General features: G+C 47.6%; 1 protein-coding gene across 1 annotated transcript in view; it reads right to left on the bottom strand.

Moving 5' to 3' along the window:
• Positions 1-598: 598 nt before the first annotated feature.
• LOC308663923 (amyloid protein-binding protein 2-like) overlaps positions 599-22,182 on the bottom strand; it is a 55,483-nt gene continuing 33,899 nt past the window's right edge. The window contains exons 5-11 of the mRNA XM_081320733.1: positions 17,679-17,847; positions 10,637-10,726; positions 9,022-9,089; positions 8,815-8,920; positions 5,964-6,088; positions 4,238-4,323; positions 599-987 (exon numbers count right to left, since the gene is read on the bottom strand). Coding sequence (XP_081176859.1) covers positions 743-987; positions 4,238-4,323; positions 5,964-6,088; positions 8,815-8,920; positions 9,022-9,089; positions 10,637-10,726; positions 17,679-17,847 — 889 coding nt within the window. The 3' untranslated portion in view covers positions 599-742. The remainder of the gene's footprint in view (positions 988-4,237; positions 4,324-5,963; positions 6,089-8,814; positions 8,921-9,021; positions 9,090-10,636; positions 10,727-17,678; positions 17,848-22,182) is intronic.

Genomic DNA, 22,182 nt, shown 5'->3' with positions numbered 1-22,182 from the left:
AAATTTTGGGCTCAATTGGAGCCCTAAGTCCAGGACCACCTCTAATTGAGCAGGTTGTTAGCTGACTTATCCTAACACAGGGATAGGCAACCTTGGCTCTTTTATGACTCATGGACTCCACCTCCCAGAATTCCTGAGCCAGGGGGAGGGGAGAGGGAGGGACAGTTGGAGTCCATGAGTCATAAAAGAGCCAAGGTTCCCTATCCCTGTCCTAACATAATATTAACAGGTCTGTCTTATCTAGGGGAGCCATAAAAAAAATCATATGCATTTTTTTAAAAACAAAAAAACAAGAAAGAATAAAAGCGAAGTAGAAGTTATTTTCATGCTCCTTAATTAAAAAAAAACACAAACAAACAGGCAAGGAATGCAGAAAACCTGAACATCAAACCAACCATCTCATTTGTGACCTGTAGTTGTCGTGTGAACAATGAAGTTTCGTAGCTTTGGTGATAGAAAAAAGCAACCCACAAAATTAATTAGCAAATATTATTACAAAGTAATACATTACAAAGAAAATACAGGTAGTCCTTAACTTAAGGCCACTTAGCAACCATTCGAAGTTACGACGAACCCGCCAAAGCTTTTGAACCCCGTTTTGAAGTTACCCCACTGCTCCCCCCTGCAAACGCCTTACTGCATCGTCGGCACTTTGCAAAACTGGCCCGTGCAACGACGACAGCTGTTTGCAGCATCCCGGATGACCGCAATTTGTGATGTTTTTGACTGAAACCAGTCCAGACTACCTGTTTCTTATGACAAAAAGGCCCACTAGCTGCGATGAGGCTGGATTTACCTTGAATTTCCTCATGGACTGATAAAGTCGGCCAAGGTTGCCGTAGTGTTTCGCTGTCTGAACGTTGAATTCCCCAAACGCTTTCTTGGCCAGCTGGAGAGAGGAGAGGTGGAGGTCGTGAGCTTCCTGGAGTAGCCTTTGCTCGGTTTCCTTATTGTGGCAGTCGATGGCAATCTCCTCCAAGATGAGCGCTTTCAAAGGGGGAAACAAAAGGGGCACAAATCTTACCATACGGTTACAGAGAGAGAGAGAGAGAGAGAACAGAGGGGGGGAGAGAGAGGGGGAAAGTGAGGGAGGGGGAGAGAGGGAGGGAGGGGAAAGAGAACAGAGAGAGGGGGAGGGGAGAGGGAGGGAAGGAGGGAGGGAGAGAAGGGAAAGGGAGGGAGAGGGGGAGGGAGGGAAGGAGAGAGGGGAGAGAGAGGGAGGGAGAGAGAACAGAGGGGGGAGAGAGAGGGAGGGAAAGTGAGGGAGGGGGAGAGAGGGAAGGAGGGGAAAGAAAACAGAGAGAGAGGGAGGGGAGAGAGGGAGAGGGAGGGAGGGAGGAGAGAGAGAAGAGGGGGAGGGGAGAGAGGGAGGGGGAGAGGGAGGAAGGGGGAGAGAGAACAGAGAGAGGGGGAGGGGAGAGGGAGGGACAGGGAGGGAGGGAGGGGAAAGGGAGGGAGAGGGAGGGAAGGAGAGAGGGGAGAGAGAGGGAGGGAGAGAGAACAGAGGGGGGGAGAGAGGGAGGGAAAGTAAGGGAGGGGGAGAGGGAGGGAAGGGAAAGAGAACAGAGAGAGGGGGAAGGGAGAGAGGGAAGAAGAGGGGGAGGGGAGAGGGAGGAAAGGGGCGAGAGAGAACAGAGGGGGAGGGAGGGACAGGGAGGGAAGGAGGGAGGGAGAGAGGGGAAAGGGAGGGGGAGGGAGGGAAGGAGAGATGGGAGAGAGAGGGGGAGGGGAGGGAGGGAAGGAGAGAGAGGGAAGAGGGAGGGAGGGAAGAGAGAGAGAGAGAGAGAGAGAGAGAGAGAGAGAGATTCACTTAACAACCGTGGCAAGAAAAGTTGTAAAATGGGACAAAAGTCACTGAACAACTCTCTCGCTGAGCAACATAAATTTTGGGCTCCATTGTGGTCGTAAGTTGAGGACTACCTATAAATGATTTCAAAATGATGTGCAAAACCCCCAGATTGCTTCCTGGCAGACCATTAGAAAGTCTTCAGAAATGATTCCCCCCTCGGAATATTTTGCACAGATAACTGTAATATTACAGGTCCTCGACTTAGGACCACCCTGGAGCCCAACATTTCTGTCGCTAGGCGAGGCAGTTGTTAAATGAGGTTTTGCCTCACTTTCACGGCCTTTCTTGTCACAGCTGCTAAGGGAATGGCTACAGTGGTTAAGTTAGTAAACGCATGGCTGCAAAGTCGATCTGGCTTCCCCCATCGCCTTTGTCAGGAGGTCGCAAAAGGGGATCACGTGACCCCAGGACGCTGTTGTAAAATACGAGTCAGTCATCAAGCAGCTGAATTCTGATCGCATGACCACGGGGATGCCGCTGCGGTCGTACGTGCAAAACACCAGTGCCACTGTAACTTCAAACCACCACTAAATGAATGGCTTTCAGTTGCGGACTACCTGGAATGCATAATATAAGAAGCACTGAGAGTTGGGAAAGCGGCAGTGGTTGTTCTTTTGATGGCTGATGATCTAAACCAGGGGTAGGCGACCTCGGCTCTTTGATGACTCATGGACTTCAACTCCCAGAATTCCTGAGTCAGCATAGCTGACTCAGGAATTCTGGGAGTTGAAGTCCATGAGACATCAAAGAGCCGAGGTCGCCTACCCCTGATCTAAACTATTTATTATTTACTAAATTTCTATGCTGCCCATGTCTCCTTATAAGGCGACTCTGGAGGTGGGGGGCTCTCAGATACATAATACATTTCCTTCCGAAGCTTCTGAAGACAAATCTTTTCTATTGCTTAAATCTTAACCGGCGATCGTTAACAGGAATTTGGAAATGATTTGGAGAAATTCAGTCCGGGCAGAGCTGGGCCCTTACGGAGATAAGAGATTCAAGGTTCTGGGGGAAAGGTTGCCGCTTTAAGGGTGCCAACCTATTCCGACAGATTTCTAAAGAAACGTTAAAAATACTTTACAGTATAAGGAAATGAATGTGCTAGGAGGCTGGGTGCTTCTTATTGCTGGCAGCCGGGATTTGTAAGTTATCTACTAGCCATTTCGCTGTCCCGTAACTTCAAATTGATGCTTTAAGCCAGCTCTCTCTCATTTCAGCTGTTTTTCTTAACAACCCCTCAGCTATGTTAACAGGCCTTCCAACAATCAGCCCTTGGGTCCAGTTCTGGTCTTCCCAAGACACATTTATTTGTCTCCCACCTTTATTGCTTTATAAGTAACGCAAGGTAGCAAACATACACACTCCTTCATCCTTCCATTTCCCCACAACAACCCTGCGAGGTGGGCTGGGCTGAGAGTGACTGGCCCAAAGTCACCCAGTCCGCTGTTTCATGCCGAAGGCGGAATTAGAACTCAGGTCTCTTGGTGATTGGTCCAAAGTCACCCAGTTGGCTTTCATGTCTAAGGCGGGACTAGAACTCACTGTCTCCTGGTTGATTGGCCCAAGGTCACCCAGCTAACTTTCAGGTCTAAGGCGGGGCTAGAACTCACCGTCTCCCAGTGATCGCTTTGGTTTTCATGTCTAAGGTGAGATCAGAATTCACAGTCTCCCAGTTTCAAGCCTTAACCACTAGGCCAGGGCTAGGCCACCTTGGCTCTTTTATGACGCGTGGACTTGCAACTCCCAGAATTCCTGAGCCAGCATGGCTCAGCTTGGAAACCTCTCCCCTTTTCTCTCAGGAATGGCTGGCTCAGGAATTCTGGGAGTTGAAGTCCACGTGTCATAAAAGAGCCGAGGTTGCCTACCCCTGCACTAGACCAAACTAGCTCTCTTGTTCAAGGAACTCACAAAGGCGTGTTTCTTATCTCTATTAGTGCTGTTTCCTCAGAGCGCTGAATTCTCTAAAGCAGTGGTGGCGAACCTGTGGCCCGTGTGCCACAGGTGGCACGCAGAGCCCTCTCTGTGGACACGCGCATCGTCGCCCCAGTCCTAGGCCTTCAACTGGGTTTAATAAAACTTTTTCGCTTTTAGGCCTCCACCGCTGTGTGCAAAAAAAAAAAAAAGGGTTCAATCGATTCAATTTCAGCTTCTAGCGGGGAAAAAAAGATTTCGCAAAGTTGGAATTGATTGATTGAACTTTTTAGTCCCACCCAGTCTGCCGTTACCACTGCAGCTATGCCCACCCAATGGGCCACGCCCACCCGGCACCCGACGGCACATAAGTGGATTTTGGGTTGCAGTTTGGGCACTCGGTCTCTATAAGGTTTGCTATCACTGCTGTAAAACCATCAGTAGCCATTTCTGTTTCCTTCCCATGGCAGGTAATACCTTTAACTCGTTTGGAGGAGGCGAGCAGGAGATGATCTTCTGGGAGAATGTGGGTGATGATGCCAATCGCACGTTCTGCATGGAATCTAAAGATAAAAAAAAAACAAGCAAGACGGACACTTGAGCTCCTGGTCTTTATCCTGGAACTTTGCCGGCCCCCCATCAGTGCGACTCGGTGAAAAGCCACAACTTTCCCACTTGAAACCAGGAATAGGTCCTGATGGTGGCAAAAATACGGTGCTTCCTCTCCTCTCCTGTTCCTTTCACTCAGTCTTGGTCGCTTTTAAGATGGGTGGGCTTCAATTCCCAGAATTCTGGGAGTTGGAAGTCCACCCATAACGCTGCACTATGCCATTTATTCCAGGAATCCCCTGGAATGGTACCCGGAAGCAAATTAGCAACCAATTCAGCTCAGGAAGCAGAAGTCTTATATGCACATACTGAGAGGCATGCCCATCATTTGCTTGTACAGCTGCAGTCTGAGCCAGTTGATGCTTCCATGTGGTATTCAAGGGCAGCCCTATGTAGAGATTTGTTAAGCAAATCAGGGCAGTAGTTACCGTATTTTCCGGCGTATAAGACGACCCCCTACATTTCCTGTTAAATTATAGGGTTTGGGCTATACTCGCTATATAAGACTACCCCTCTTCCAACGCACACCAAATAAAAATTAAAAAACATCCGATTTGATTTTAATACGGTAATTTTAATTCAAATGCTTCTGACATGCAGGTACTTAGTAGGAAAACTGTCACTTATAAACATAAGGCTGTTTGTCATCACATATGTAAACATAAAACAGTGCAAGTGGATTAAACTTTTCCTAATTCACTCTAAAGCTTTCCATGCACAGACCAAATGGGAGATCCGCTCCAGGTTTTCCAGCCAGCCCGCCCAGTTCCTGAGTCAAATGTGTCCTTAGAGCTAAGCAGCTGCTCTGGCATTCCCCACCTGCCTTTCAAGTTGGGATAGACTGCAGCTGCTCTTCAACTTTAGAAGGAAAGACGCCCAGACCCCAGCCTGTAAAAAATCACAGACTGTAGCTTCTTCTCCAATTGGTCCCGCTTTCCCTGCGCAGACCAAATGGGAGATCCGCTCCAGGTTTTCCAGCCAGCCCTGTCCCTAAAGTTTCAGCACCCAGCGTATAAGACAACCCCTGACTTTTGAGAAGATTTTCATGGGTTAAAAAGTCGTCTTATACGCCAGAAAATACGGTATGTGAATCGTGCAGTCATTAAGTGAATCTGGCTTCTCCCTTTGTTGGAAGCTGGCTGGGATGGTCACAAATGGCAATGACCTGGCCCAGGAGCGCTGCAGCTGTCGTAAATACATGCCAGTTGCCAAGTGCCCATGTTTTGATCACGTGACTGCGGGGATACTTGTAAGTCTGAGGGCCAGCTGCCAGTCACTTTTATCTATGCTGTTGTAACTTTGAATGGTGGCTAAAAGACTAGTTGTACGTTGAGGACTACCTGCACAGCACAGTGTCTCAAAACCTAAAAAAAACAAATGGCGGCTGAGTATTTTTATAACTCCTTAATTTAGAGAGTAAAACAGGAAAAAAGATGTAGGACAAAGAGAAATTCTCTCTCATGGTGGCAAAAGGGCGACATGAATTCTGGAATTTACTATCTCAGCAAAACATGCTTTTCTAACATCTAAATAAGACTTTGAAATAAAAGAAACAAAAAAAATCATTTGGGCCCTAAATGAATACAGTACTCACAGTGCATTGTCAAATTTTCCCGAACTGTATTGGTGAACGTAAGAAGAGTATGCCAGATCTTCATGGGCTGTAGCTACATGGATGTTTTTGCCGCCAAACACCGACTGTCTGATGTCCAAGGCTGTCTGAAATGATTAGTGCAAAACATCTAAGCCACTAACTCAATTTGCAGTCAAAACTATTTTTTTTTACATATTTAACATCGGATTAGCTGCAAACAGAATCCTCCTGCCCATTTACCCTAGGATTGGCAACCTTCTTGTACCGAATGTTTTAACATAGTAGTGGCTTCCTAAATGCCATGCCTTATTATTTAAGCACACAAGACTGGAAAAAAGGAAATTTGTTTCAAGTTTGGGAAAAGACAGCCTTACTTGGAACATTCCAATGGAATTAGCTAGGCTGGGGCTAGGCAACCTTGGGCTCTTTTATGACTCGTGGACTTCAACTCCCAGAATTCCTGAGCCAGCCATGCTGAGAAGAAATGGGAGAGGTTTCCATGCTGAGCCATGCCAGCTCAGGAATTCAAGTCCACGAGTCATAAAAGAGCCCAAGGTTGCCTAACCCTGGCTTAGCCAGTTTAGCTGTGTAAGGCCTAGTTCAGGGGTCTCCAAACTTGGCAACTTTAAGACTTGTGGACTTCAACTCCCAGAATTCCTCAGCCAGCCATGCTGAGGAGAAAGGGAGAGGTTTCCCTGCTGAGCCATGCCGGCTCAGGAATTCTGGGAGTTGAAGTCCACGAGTCATGAAGGGACCATGGTTTCCCCCATGCTGGCTCAGGAATTCTGGGAGTTGAAGTCCACGAGTCATAAAAGACCCAAGGTTGCCTATCTCTGGGCTAGGCTAAAGTCTTCCATCAGAAGTAACCGTGGAAAAGTGAAGCTATAATCCCCTTACTCTTTTCTTTTCCATCCCATGGTCAGAACGGTTAGGAAGACTAATACTACCTACTATATGATTTATTTTAAAATGTGAGGTCCTTGGTGCTCTCTGAGTTAGGTGATTTTCTTGCAGACCCAATTAGCTAACATCATCAGTGCTACTGTGTTTCCCCGAAAATAATACCGGGTCTTTTTTTTTCCTCCAAAAGAGGCAGGGGTGTGTCTTTTTTTACTCCCCTCCTGCACCGACAGACCTGCCCAGCTGATCCACTTCTGCAGCCGAAGGAGCAGCTTCATTCGGGCCTGCATTTCACAGTCCGGCTTTTCCGGAAGGCCTCTGCAGAGGAATACCGAGCTATGGATTCAATCCATCTCTCGGTTCTCGGCTGCAGTGGCCTTTTCAGAAATGCAGGCCTGGCTGCAGAAGACGCCCCGGAAGAAGTGGGCCAGTGAGGAGAGGCCTGGCTGCAAGGCAAGTGGGTGTGAGGCGCAGGGAGCAGATCCACTCCCTCACCCCAGCTTGATTTTTAGGTATGTACCTCACCCCGAAACTAGGGCTTATTTTGGGGGGTTAGGGCTTATATTAGGACCACCCCCAAAAATCAAGGTAGGACCACCCCCAAAAATCAGGGTAGGCTTTACCTTCAGGAAAACAGGGGATTGCTCTCATTTTATATACACTGCTTGCCCTGTCAACGTTGGAGGGACTGTTTTTGGTGGCTCTGGCCTGGGCTTGTTTACTGCTGCTTAGTTTCCTGCACTAGTAGTTCCTTGACTGGTGTATTGTTTACTTCTTGACTGCTGGCCTAGTGTTAACAGTAATCTCTAGCCCAGGGGTAGGCAACCTTGGCTCTTTTTCTGACTCGTGGACTTCAACTCCCAGAATTCCTGAGCCAGCCACGCTGAGAAGAAAAGGAGAGGTTTCCATGGTGAGTCATGCTGGCTCAGGAATTCTGGGAGTTGAAGTCCACGAGTCATAAAAGAGCCAAGGTTGCCTAACCCCTGCCCTAGCCTATTCTGGGTATTGCTTGCTGGCAAGGAGCTGTTTTGGCCTTTTTTTCCCTTTTTTGGCTTTTTCATTGTCTCTTTTGAACAGTTACGTGGGTGTTGTTTGTCTGCAATATGTCTGAGTGGCGGCCATCAACAGGCACACAGAGATAAACAGTATCTACACAACACTCAAGAGACACAAACGGAAACAAAAAAACCCAAACCACCTCCTTTATATAAAGGGCAGGTATATAAAAATCATAGCAAAGCCCATGCTCTTCTAAGGCTAAGAGGAACGAGCTGTATCTATAGGCAAATTAATTGAAGGCTGATCTTTTGGCTCTGCTGCAAAGAGTAGAGGACTGCATAAAGCACATGTAGTCCTCGACTTACAACCATTTGTTTAGTGACCGTTCAAAATTACAACAGCGCTGAAAAAAAGTACTTCACGATTGCTTTTTGCACTTATGACCATTGTAGCATCCCCATGGCCAGGTGATCAAAATTCGGACACTTGGCAAATGGCGTGTATTTATGACAGTTGCACTGTCCTGAGGCCATGTGATCACCATTTGCAACCATCTCAGCTGGCTTCCAGCAAGCAAAGTAATGGCGGAAACCAGATTTGCTTAATGACTGCACTGATTCACTTAACAACTCCACTGATTCGTTTTAACTGTCCCCCCAAAAAAACTAATAACATGGGACAAAACTCACTTAACAATTGCCTGGCTTAGCAACGTAAATTCTGAGCTCTGTTGTGGTTGTATGTCAAGGACTACCTGTATATTGTTTTTATACTATTTTATTTTTTTTTCTTTATTTTTTTCTGTCTTGCCTCAGATTGCCAGCTTCTGCTCTACTTGAGATTACGTTCAAAATTAGGCATGCAGAGAAGGAATGGGAGAAGAAAGCTTTGCAACGTAATGATAGTAACGTATGCTACTGGCTCGCAATAAATTACAAAACCAAAGCCATACCTGATAAATTGCAACTGACTGGCATATGTTATCTACGTTGAGCAAATAAAAACCATAGTCGAGGAGAGTGTCCGAATATTTAGGATGTTTGGCTCCAAAATGCTCCCTGAAAGATTAAAAACATAAAATACCCCAGGTAAGTACATCACAAAAATCTTCCCAGAAGATTTTGACATGTTAGAGCATTCCAAGAGAACGTATACATACCGTGCTAGGTACACTGCGTGTTTTATCAACTGCTCAGCTTTCTTAAATTCACGTTTCACAACGCAAGCCTAAAACAGACGGAAGAAATTAAGACTCTACAGATACTCAAAGGCCTGTCTTCTCGTTGCTGTCCCCCTTGCCGAGAATGAGCTCCTAAAACTCAACCTGTGATCTGAACTACAGTGTGTGTGGGATGTCAACGCTGCTAACATCGGATGTTTTCGCATTGACAACAGATGGAATTGTAGCCATCTTTTCCTTTTCGCTTTTAAAGTTAGATGATACTGGGAGGGGGGGGATGTGAATGAGAGTCCAGCTAGACATAACAACACTAAACCTAGCGTGAGAATCAAGGTCACTGAGCTCAGAGCTGATAAAGAATTGGTGGGCTGGAGAAATGGAGAGGAAGCTTGCACTTCTTCAAGCTAATTGGGGAATGTGATTTATTTATTTTTTTATTTTTATTCCATTTATATCCCGCCCTTCTCCGAAGACTCAGGGCGGCTTACAAGCTTAGCAGTAGCCTTCATTCTATGTATATGCCTGCTTATTAGGGCTTTCACACACACCCCCAAGCGGCATTATTACAAAGTCAGCTTAATTGCCCCCAACAATCTGGGTCCTCATTTTACCTACCTCGGAAGGATGGAAGGCTGAGTCAACCTTGAGCCTGGTGGGATGCGAAACTGCACTAATTGCAGGCAGCTGGTGTTACTTAAGGAGGCATTAGCCCACTGCTCCACCAAGGCTGATATTTATGACCGTTAATTGGAGGAGGGACTTGTGCTTTGCTACTTTGTGCCCAGGGGAGGGGAATTCAGTTTTGGGGCTTCGATTATGGAAGTGCCGATATTATGCTACTCAAAATAAAGATTCTTTAAGGAAAACAATGCCTCGAAGTTCTTTTGAAGAGTTTCATCTGTCGGAACCATGACGCAGGCAGAGGGCCAATGTTCAGGTACAGGTAGTCCTCGACTTACAACAGTTCATTTACTGTTCAAAGCTACAGTGGCACTGAAAAAAGTGACTTTGGACCGTTTTTCACACTTAGGAGCATCCCCATGATCTTGTGATCAAAATTCGGAGGTGTGGCCGCGGACTCATATTTATGAAAGTCGCAGTGTCCCAGGGTCATGTGATCCCCTTTTGTGACCTTCCGTCAACCGCAGTCAATGGGAAAATTAGATTCACCTAACAACTGCGTTACTAACTTAAAAACTGCAGCGATTCACTTAACATCTGTGGCAAGAAAGGTCGTAAAACGGGGCAAAGCTCACTTAACAAATGTCTCACTTAGCAACATGAATTTTGGGCTCAATTGTGGGTCGTAAGTGAAAGACTACCTGTATTCTTCCCTCTGCCTCTGGGAAGAGTTTTATGAATTTTGCAAATATTTATTTTTCTCTCTCAAGAAATCTGGTTCTCATAGGCTCTATCCTCAAAGAAAAATGGTCCTGTTTCCTGTCCTCTTCAGCGACGTATAAGTCAGGGGTACTCAACCTTGGCAACTTTAAGGCTTGTGGACTTCAACTCCCAGAATTCTGGGAGTTGAAGTCCACAAGCCTTAAAGTTGCCCAGGTTGAGGACCCCTGATATAAGTAATTGTTCAACTTACCTTTGAAGCTTGTCGTAAAACATCCACTACTACTTTTACAGGCAAGCCAACCGAGATCTCCTTCATTGCTTCTATGCACCATTTGTAAGCCTATGGGGCACACAACAAAAGTTTGGAAAAGCATTTGTTACTAAGGCTACATTGATTTAAAAGAAACACATGCTGGTCACACCCAACATTTTTACAACGGTCTTCCACTAAGTGGCACCTTTGGAGAAGCTGAACTTCAGTCCCCACAATCGCCCCATCAGCACAACCCAGGCTGCCTTATTGTCAAACACAAAGCCAAGAGAATCGTTCTGAATGCAGAAGCTATTTTCAGGACTGCACTAATCTTATTCACTGATTTGTTTTCAAGGTGACTCTCGCTGACGGAAGTGTGATGGGAGTCGGGCTCCTCCAGACAGCGCAGAATTATTTGTCGGAGGGAGGACAACTAAAACTTGGGGGTGTTACTGGAAAGAAGTGTTGTGACTCAGGGCCAGCCGGTGGGTCCGACAGCCGGGTCCGATGTATCGGAGGACTCAGATGTGGGGGAGGAGGGAAACGAACCGGCTGATGATGATTTGGAGGCTTTGCAGAGTCCTCAGCCGGGGACCTCTTCTCAGCTGTGTGAGCCCGAGAGTGCGGAGGATGATGACCCACAGCTGGCCCTGTTCAAGGACGCCCGACGTAGGAGGCAGACGAGCAGGGACAAACAAAGAAAGACTATGGGACTCCTCGGGAGGAGGCACAGGGAGACCACGCCCTGAGCTCTCTATAAAAGAAGTGTTTGGGGAGGGGCTAGTTGCTGAAAGCAACTTTTTCGTTTGAGAAGACAAGCTCTTGTGTTTTGTTATCTGCGTCATTAAACCTTGGCAGAAGCCTTTTAGCCTTGGACGCTTTCCAGACTTGTCTCTTAATTAGGGGTTGGGAGAAGAGAGCTGGTCCAGAACAGTTTGCTTTCAGCCACTCACCCCTTAATACTACGATGGAGCAGCTTCTTGCCGAGAATGCCCAGCTCAACCAGCAACTCACCTTGCTGGCCACTCAGGTGGCACAACTGCAGGCTCAGGTACATGCTGCCCCCCCACCCAGGAGGAAATGTCAGTTAGCTATGCCGGATAAGTTTGCTGGTAAACCAGAACTGTTTCCTGCCTTCCTGGGACAATGCCAGCTTTATATCAGCGTGAGAGCAGCTGATTTCCCCACTGACCGAGATAAGGTGGGATTCGTGTTGAGCCTTCTGTCGGGAGATGCAGCTCGTTGGGGCACGCCTCTGTTGGCACAGCCTAGCCCTTTGTTGGATAACTTTGGGGGGTTTTGTGACCATATGCGCCTCATGTACGAGGACCCGATTAAGGCGCAGACCGCCACCCGACGTCTGAAAGCTTTGAGGCAGGGTCAGCGCCCCCTACAGGCCTATATCAGCGATTTCCGGCTGCTTAGCCAGGATTCCGCCTGGAATGAGGCTGCGCTCGTGGATGCCTTTCAGGATGGCTTGTCAGAGGAGATGTTGGATGAGCTGGCCCGCGTGGACATTCCCTCAGATCTGAATGGGCTGATCCATCTTTGTCTGCGGATCGATGCCCGGCTGCAGCAGCGTAAGAGTCGCCGTGCCACCCCACAGACCCCTGCCGCCCCTGTTGTGCGTGAGGCCCCAGTCCAGAGGGAGGAGCCAATGGAGCTGGGTGCCGCCAGGTCCCGTCTATCGGTGACGGAAATGGACAGACGACGATCGGAGGGGTTGTGTTTTTACTGTGGGGACCCTGGACATTTGGCTGCTTCTTGCCCAAAGAAGCGTCAGCGGGCGTCAGTGACCAAGCCTGCTCCGAGAAAGTCCCCTGCTTTGCTATCGGGAAACGGCCCGAGCCCGATCTAGACGGTGTGAAAGATCGGGCGACCCACAACGATCACGCCGAGCGACGCCGTTCCGACGGTGCCTGTGAACCTCCACGGCATTTGATTTTGGAGGCACGACTGATCCTTCCTGGCAAGCCAGAGGGGATTCCGGTCCATGCCTTAATTGACTCTGGGGCTACCACTAACTTTATGGATTCGGCCTTTGTGGCCAAATGGGCTGTTCCCCAGTGTCCGGTGGATCCGCCCATGCTTGTGGAGACCATCGATGGTCGAGTGCTCCTGTCCGGGCCTATCACGGCCGCCACGCAACCCGTGTGTATGGCCATCAGTACCCATGTGGAGGCCATTCAGTTTTACGTCACTTCGGATCTGCACTTCCCCGTGGTCTTGGGACTGGCGTGGCTCCGGGCGCATGATCCACAGATCTATTGGTCTCAGAACTTGGTCACCTTCCCAAGTTTGCAGTGCGTGGACCACACCCGCCATATCTGTGCCGGCCAGGTGGAGGGTTCCTCAGGGGTTTCCTTGCCTCCCGAACTGTCCGACTTTGCTGACGTGTTCAGCGAGTCAGAGGCGGACCAATTACCCCCGCACAGGCCCTACGACTGCTCCATTGACCTAGTCCCTGATGCGCCTCTCCCAGTGGGGCGTTTGTACTCCATGTCGGAGCCCGAGTTGGCCGCATTGCGGGACTTCCTGACAAAGAACTTGGCTCGTGGATTCATCCGGCCCTCGTCCTCGCCAGTGTCTGCGCCCGTGCTCTTCGTCAAAAAGAAGTCGGGCGAGTTACGGCTTTGCTGTGACTACCGGAAACTCAACGCTATCACGGTGCGTAACCGCTACCCGCTGCCCCTCATCCCCGAGCTCTTGGACCGACTCCGGGAGGCTAAGATCTTCACGAAACTGGACCTGCGTGGAGCGTACAACCTCGTCAGGGTTCGGCCGGGTGATGAGTGGAAGACAGCGTTTGGTACTCGCTATGGACATTTCGAGTACACGGTGATGCCGTTTGGCCTGACCAACGCCCCCGCTGTGTTTCAGCATTTTATGAACGACATCTTTCGGGATCTGTTGGACCAGTTTGTTGTGATTTACCTGGACGACATCCTGATTTACTCCCCGTCGCGTGAAGCGCATCATCAGCATCTCCGTCAGGTCCTGCAGCGCCTCCGGAAACATCGGCTGTTTGCCAAGTTGGAGAAGTGCCAGTTCTACCAGGTGACCATTGATTTCTTGGGCCACCGCATTTCTCCCGAGGGCATCGCCATGGATCCAAGTAAAGTTGAGTCGTTGCAGAGTTGGCAACCCCCGCGTCGCGTGAAGGATGTTCAGCGACTTCTTGGATTTGCCAACTACTATCGGACATTCATCCCTGGCTTTGCTGCCTTGACAGCCCCCCTCACCCGGCTCCTGCAGAAGAAGACTCGGTTCCAGTGGAACGCCCCCGAACAACAGGCGTTCCAAGCTTTGAAGGACGCCTTCATGAAGGAGCCCATCTTGAAGCATCCTGACCCGCAACGGCCGTTTGTCGTGGAGGCGGACGCCTCCGACATTGCCATTGGGGCCGTGTTACTCCAGGCAGCGACGCCCAACGGTACCCTTTTCCCTTGCGCGTATCACTCTCGGAAATTGAATCCCTCGGAGCGCAACTATACCATCTGGGAGAAGGAGCTGCTGGCCATCAAGGCGGCGTTCGAGGCTTGGAGGCATCATCTGGAGGGGGCGCGGCATCAAATCGAGGTCCGGACGGACCACAAGAATCTGGAAAGTCTGCAGACCGTTCGGAATTTGAACCAACGCCAGATCCGGTGGTCCCTCTTCTTTGCGAGGTTTGACTTTCGGGTGCGATATATACCAAGCGGGCACAACCAGAGAGCGGATGCTCTGTCCAGGAAGCCCGAGTACACCCGAGTGGAAGACAAGCTTCCGCCCAGGACAGTGATCCCCGTCGAGTCTTTCGCTGCGGTACGGGAGCCGGTGGATATACGGGCTCGGATCCGGGAGGCGCAGCAGCAGGAGGCGTGGGTGGCTCAGCGGAAGGAAGAGGTGGGGCCAGATTCGCCTTGGTCGGTCACGGATGGACTCCTGTATTATCGTGACCGGCTCTATGTTCCAGGAGGGCCACTCAGGGGACTCGTCCTCAGCCAATGTCATGATAACCCGGCTGCGGGGCATTTTGGCCTGTTCAAGACTCTGAACCTGGTCTCCCGTACTTTCTGGTGGCCCCGAGTCCGACACGATGTCCAGTCTTATGTCACCTCCTGCGTCCCATGCAGGCAGGCCAAGTCAGCGACAGGGGCCCCGCCTGGTTTACTGCAGCCTTTGCCAACGCCCAAGAGACCCTGGGGGGCTGTGTCCATGGACTTTCTGACGGATCTACCCCCATCCTCCGGCTTCACGACAGTGTTTGTGGTGGTGGACATGTTGACCAAGATGGCGCACTTCATCCCCTGTCGCGGCTTACCGTCAGCTCGCGCCACTAGTCGCATGTTCATCCAACAGGTGTTCCGGCTGCACGGCCTTCCCGACAGGGTCGTCTCCGATAGGGGGGCCCAGTTTACAGCCCGCTTCTGGCAGGAGTTGATGCGGGCGTTGGACATTAAGGTTTGCCTCTCGTCCGCGCATCATCCTCAGACCGACGGGGGTACCGAGAAGGTCATCGGCATCTTAGAGCAGTATCTGCGCTGCTATGTTAACCTGCAGCAGGACAACTGGGTGGACTATTTGGCCATAGCCGAGTTTGCCTTTAATAACTCGCAACACACCTCCACGCAGATGACACCGTTCTTGGCCAACGTGGGTTATCACCCCAGGTTCTTCCCTCTTTCTCCCGTGGACTCACCGGAGCCGGCAGCGAACGAATTCATGGCGGAGTTACAGGCGATCCATCGGTTGGTGCGACGGCAGCTGGAGAAGGCCAAGGCCGACTACAAGAGGTTCGCCGATCGGTCGAGAAGGGATACGCCTCCACTATCGGTGGGGGATCGGGTCTGGCTGTCCACCAGGAACCTACCATCCACTCGGCCGGCGAGGAAGCTGGACCACCGTTACCTTGGACCGTTCCCAGTCGAGGCCGTCATCAACCCGGTCGCCTATCGTTTAACTCTGCCACGTTCCCTGCGCGTGCACCCCGTCTTCCATCGGTCCTTGCTGGTCCCCGAACGACCGGCCTGTCCACTTCGCCAGGCGGAACCTCCACCATCAGGAACTCGTGATGGAGGCAGCACCCCCGAGTACGAGGTCGCCAGCATCAGGGATTCCCGCTGGCTGAAAGGTCGCTTCCAGTACCTGATCGAGTGGAAAGGGTACGGGCCGGAGGACTTCACATGGGAAGACGCGACCGCCGTTCATGCCCCTGCGTTGGTGACTGCTTTTCACGAACAGTTCCCATCCCGACCGCATCCGGATCGGCAGACCCGAGGGAAGGGCCCTGCGGTGCGGGATAGTGTTGTGACTCAGGGCCAGCCGGTGGGTCCGACAGCCGGGTCCGATGTATCGGAGGACTCAGATGTGGGGGAGGAGGGAAACGAACCGGCTGATGATGATTTGGAGGCTTTGCAGAGTCCTCAGCCGGGGACCTCTTCTCAGCTGTGTGAGCCCGAGAGTGCGGAGGATGATGACCCACAGCTGGCCCTGTTCAAGGACGCCCGACGTAGGAGGCAGACGAGCAGGGACAAACAAAGAAAGACTATGGGACTCCTCGGGAGGAGGCACAGGGAGACCACGCCCTGAGCTCTCTATAAAAGAAGTGTTTGGGGAGGGGCTAGTTGCTGAAAGCAACTTTTTCGTTTGAGAAGACAAGCTCTTGTGTTTTGTTATCTGCGTCATTAAACCTTGGCAGAAGCCTTTTAGCCTTGGACGCTTTCCAGACTCGTCTCTTAATTAGGGGTTGGGAGAAGAGAGCTGGTCCAGAACAAGAAGTGGAAGCTGCAGCCAACTGTGAATTCTACTCCCACCTTAGGCATGAAAGCTGACGGCTTTCGGCCAATCACCAGGTGATGGCGAGTTCTAGTCCTGCCTTAGGCATGAAAGTTGGTTGGGTGACTTTGGGCCGATCACCAGGTGACTTGTGAATTCTAGCCCTGCCTTAGGCATGAAAGCTAGCTTACTGATTTTGGGCCAATCACCAGAATACTGTGAGTTCTAGTCCCACACTATGTATAATAGCTGGCTGGGTACGTTTGGGCCAATCACCAGGAGATTATGAGTTCTAGTCCTACCTTAGGCATGAAAGCTAGCTGATTGATTTTGAGCCAATCACCAGGATACTGTGAGTTCTAGTCCCACCCTATGTATAATAGCTGGCTGGATGAGTTTGGCTCAATCACCAGGAGACGGTGAGTTCTAGTCCCATCTTAGGCATGAAAGCCAGCTGGGTGACTTTGAGCCAGTCACCAGGAGATTATGAGTTCTAGTGCTACCTTAGGCATGAAAGCTAGCTGATTTTGAGCCAATCACCAGGAGATGGTGAGTTCTAGTCCCACCCTATGTATAATAGCTGGCTGGGTGAGTTTGGGTCAATCACCAGGAGACAGTGAATTCTAGTCCCACCTTAGGCATGAAAGCCGGCTGGGTGACTTTGAGCCAGTCACCAGGAGATTATGAGTTCTAGACCTACCTTAGGCATGAAAGCTAGCTGATTGATTTTGAGCCAATCACTAGGAGACAGTAAGTTCTAGTCCTGTCTTTAGGCATGAAAGCTGGCTCAGTGACTGAGCCAATCACCAGGAAATGGTGAGTTCTAGTGCTACCTTAGGTATGAAAGCTAGCTGATTGATTTTGAGCCAATCACCAGGATACTGTGAATTCTAGTCCCACCCTATGTATAATAGCTGGCTGGATGAGTTTGGCTCAATCACCAGGAGACGACAAGTTCTACTCTCATATTAGGCAGGAAAGCCAGCTGGGTGACTTTGGGCCAGTCAGTCTCTCTCAGCCCAATCCACCTCACAGAGTTGTTTTGTGGAGAAACAGGAGGAGGATACATATTTGCCACCTTGTGTGACTTGCGAAATAATAAAGTTGGGATAGAAATCTAATAAACGCACAAACGCACAAATACTAATAAAGGAGAATATTTGTAGCTCAGGGTTGACATGAGGGGTCCTTGCTGATCTCTGAGCTTGGTGACTTTCTTGCACACATGTCATTACCCCAACTAGGTAACCTCATCAGTGCTAGTGATATTACCTAGACTCACCTCATCGTAATGACTCTTTGCAAAAAGCAGGGCACACAGCTCCCCGTAGAGTGCAGCTTTGTTGGCTTGCTGGCCGTGCTCTGCTAGTTTTTCCATATAAGACTGTGCTAATTTGAAGGTTTCTTCTCCCAAGTGGTATTTACAGTTGCCATTCCGGACATGCAGTAACCTAGGAAAGAGATCCAGGTAGCTGTGTGATGACCCTCAACTTACAGAATGCTTCTCTTACAAGGCACTGGAAGTTCTTAAGAAGAGACTGGACAGCCATTTGTCTGAAATGGTAGAGGGTTTCCTGCCTGAGCAGGGGGTTGGACTAGATGACCACCAAGGTCCCTTCCAACTACTACTACTACTAATTAATTATTATTATTATTATTATTATTATTATTATTATTATTATTATTATTATTAATTATTATTATTACTACTACTACTACTACTTACCACTACTACTACTACTACAGGGAGTCCTCAATTTACAACAATTGAGCCCAGCATTTCTTCTGCTAAGCGAGACAGTTGAGTTTTGCCCCATTTTACGACCGTTCTTGCCACAGTTAAGCAAATGACTGTAGCTGTTAAGTTTCTAACAGTTATTAAGTGAATCTGGTGTCCCCCGTAAACATTTCTTGACAGGAGGCTGCAAAAGGTGATCACATGACCTCAGGACATTGCAACCGTCATAAATATAAACCAACTACCAAATATCTGAACTTAGATCATGTGACTGTAGGGATGCTGCAGTGGTCGTTAAGTGTGAAAAACAGCCATGTCATTCTTTTCAGTGCTGTTGTTAACTTCAAACGGCCACTGAGCAAATGGTTGTAAGCTGAGGAATACCTGTACTGAAATTGCAATTATTAAGGAATCAGGAAGATTTCTCACCCTTGCTAGAATAGAATAGAATAGAATAGAATAGAATAGAATAGAATAGAATAGAATAGAATAGAATAGAATAGAATAGAATAGAATAGAATAGAATAGAATAGAATAGAATAGAATAGAATAGAACAGAATAGAATAGAATAAGCTTTATTGTCACTTTGAATGTACACTAATCAGCATATATTAAAACGAAATTTATTGCATACAGCTCTCAAAGGGTCACCACCTCCAATAAACACTACAATAGTAAGCAATTTTTAAAAATGTCAACCAATCCACAAGTATGCAAGACACAGAAAACTTCATCACCAATAGCTATAGCTCAGTTCTAGTAAACCAACACTCAACCATGGCTTACCAGACTGAGGACATTTATTGACTCTCCAGGTTTTTTGTATGCAGCAATGCAAAACATACAGAATGGGGGCAACCTAGAGCAGTTAATTCCATCTGAAGAGGAAAGCCTATGGTTTCATGCTTAACTAGGAATCAAGACCCTGCATTAATTCTCGTTTGTCATCAGAAATTCTATTATAGTTTCTGGGTTCCGATGAAATTAAAGGTAAAGGTAAAGGTTCCCCCGCACATGCGTGCTAGTCGTTTCCAACTCTAGGGGCCGGTGCTCATCTCCGTTTCAAAGCCACCACCATTAAAGAAGGTAAGCTATTATGACCAGAGATTATGAAAAGAATTTTCAGTCTGCACCTAACAAGTGATTTTTCTGCTTTATATATATATATATATATATATATATATATATATATATATATATATATATATATATATATATATATATATATATATATATATATATATATATATATATATATACTGTATATATATACTGTGTATATATATATATATATATATATATATATATATATATATATATATATATATATATATATGTATATATATATATATATATATACAGTATATATATATTTATTCTCCAGATATGAGAGTTCCCATGATCTTGTAACTAGGAGGTTTCATTGCACTGAGTATTTAGGTCCAAACCAGGCCAACATACCTCTAAATAAGAACTGGTATTTGAATATGATAAAGACAAGCACATACGCTTCAGAGAAACCCTTTTGAAGTAGTATGCCTGGTTTACTTCATTGTTCAGTCCTAGGGGAGATCAACCCTGCCTGCTCTTTAGAAGGCCAAATCCTGAAGCTGAAACTCAAATCCTTTGGCCACCTAAGGAGAAGGAAGGACTCACTGGAGAAGAGCCTAATGCTGGGAAAGGTGGAGGGCAAGAGAAGAAGGGGACGACAGAGAAGGAGGTGGCTGGATGGAGTCACTGAATCAGGAGGCGTGAGCTTAAAGGGACTCCAGAAGATGGTAGAGGACAGGAAGGCCTGGAGGAACGTTGTCCATGGGGTCACGATGGGTCGGACACGACTTCGCAGCTAACAACAAAAAAGCCCCTCAAGAATTGTTTGAAGTTGGGTGGTCTCTGGATTGTATTCAACAAAACCCATAAAGCTTAACTCCCAAATCCTTTCCTTTTTTTCAAAAAGGAAAAATAATGTGCTTTAGACAAACCAACCTAATACAGAGAGCGCTTAGTAATCACCGATAATAAGCAACTTGATAGAGAGTGACCGTACAAACCACTCTACGTCTTTTGTGAAACTATACAGTGAGTCCTAGACTTACGGCTGGTCACTTAGCGACCATTGAAAGTTTTGATGGACACTCCTCCTAAAAAAACACACACACCTCCTTATGACCCAGTAACAAATGCCTTTTCCCGTGGTCACATGACCTCATTTTGGGTGCTGAGTTAGGAGCCTGTATTTATGGCTGTTCGTAGTGTCCCGGTCACATGACCCGCAACTTATGACGTTTTTGTTGGAAACCAGCCTTTACTTCTTGTTCCTGGGAAAAACTGCCCCATAGCAACTAATGGGTTCATTTAACGACGGTCGCCTCTGCTTAACGATCGCGGTGAAAAAAAAGGTCCTAAAATTGAATACAGTCACAGGGTGACCTGTTTTTACAACCAGCCCAAGTTACAACCGTAATTGCTATGTTCAATTCCGGTCCTGAGCGAAAAACTTTCTGCACATAGTGTCCTCAACCTACGACAACAATTGAGCCCAAAATTTATGCCGCTAAGTGAGAAATTTGTTAAGTGAGATTCGCCCCATTTTGCAACTTTTCTTACCTTTATTTCTTAAACGAATCGCCGTAGTTGTTAAGTTAGTCACACGGTCGTTAAGTGAATCTGGCTTCCCCACAGTCAGATGGTCCCAAAAGGAGATCGCATGATCTCTGGGACACTCGCAACCGTCGTAAATGTGAACCAGTTGCCAAGCTGGTACCGTGGGGAATGCTGTAACGGTCGTTAAGTGTGAAAAACAGTCATAAGTCACTTTTTCCAGTGCCTTTGTAACTTCAAATGGTCCTTAAATGAACCGCTGTAAGTTGAGGACTACCGCTAGTCTCTTTCTCCTCCAGGCTTCTCTGAGCCTTCTTCAGGTTAAAATAACCCTTTTTCACGGGGACAAAATCACAGATAATTCTGTAGATTTCTGTATTTTGCTTCCCCCCTCATTTGTATTTTTAATAGATCTGAACAGCGCCCCCCCACTCTACTGTATTTCAAAGGGTCCCAAAGATGGGGTTCTTCACCAAGGCTGTTGGCAAAGACGACTGGCTCCCCTTTTTTTCTCCCTTTTCCTTGTTTCCATCCAGGTTTGCATTCCTTGCTGTTTCTGTTCTTCAGTTTTGTGTTTGTATGTGTGTTTATATTGTTCCTTGTGTTTAAAATGTTTTTTTTTAACAATTTGCAAACTGCAAATTGAAGGAACAGAACTGGGAAACGGAAGTATTATGAAAGCACAAGCAAAGGATGACGGTTACAAAGTCAAAGAGTCAATGCAAAAGCAATACATCAGGAGAGTCCGCAAAATACTAAAATCAAAGCTGAATGCTGGAAATATAATTAAAGCCATTAATACATGGACAGTCCCAGTGATATGCTACCCAGCTGGAATTATTGACTTTGGCTGAACTGGAAAACCTAGACCGGAAGACGCATAAACGTTTGAATATGCACCACGCTCTACATCCATGAAGTAACATCAACAGGTTGTATCTGCCAAGAAAAATAGGGGCAGAGGGCTATTGCAAATCCACCAAACTGTAGAAGAAAAAAAAAACGAAGTTTGAATGACTAGGTGAATCAAAGTACAGAAAAATTGCTGCAGGCTGTAAAAACAGAGAGCATTATAAAAATAACAGAATAAAGGCAGAATATAAGGAAAAACGGCTGGATGACAGATTAAATAGATGGGAAAACCAAAGCTTCGCATGGACAGCATTTGAAAAACATTGAAGTAAAATGTGATAACAACCTGACATGGGCATGGCTTAAGATGGGAACCATCAAGAAAGAAACGGAAGGCTTTAATACTGGCTGCTCAAGAACAAGCACTACAAACTAATGCCATGAAAGTGAAGATACAAAAATCCACTGACAATCCAAATTGCCTATTTTGCAATGACAAAGTTGAAACTGTTTCACATCTGTGAGTGCAGCAAAATAGCGCAAACTGATTACAAAGGTAGACATGACCGAGTTGCTAAATTAATCCACTGGGCA

Source organism: Vipera berus (genome assembly GCF_964194415.1).
Source record: "Vipera berus genome assembly, chromosome: 1".
Lineage (NCBI taxonomy): Eukaryota > Metazoa > Chordata > Lepidosauria > Squamata > Viperidae > Vipera > Vipera berus.
Note: the sequence above shows the minus strand (reverse complement) of the source record. Positions and strands in the feature narration are given on the sequence as shown.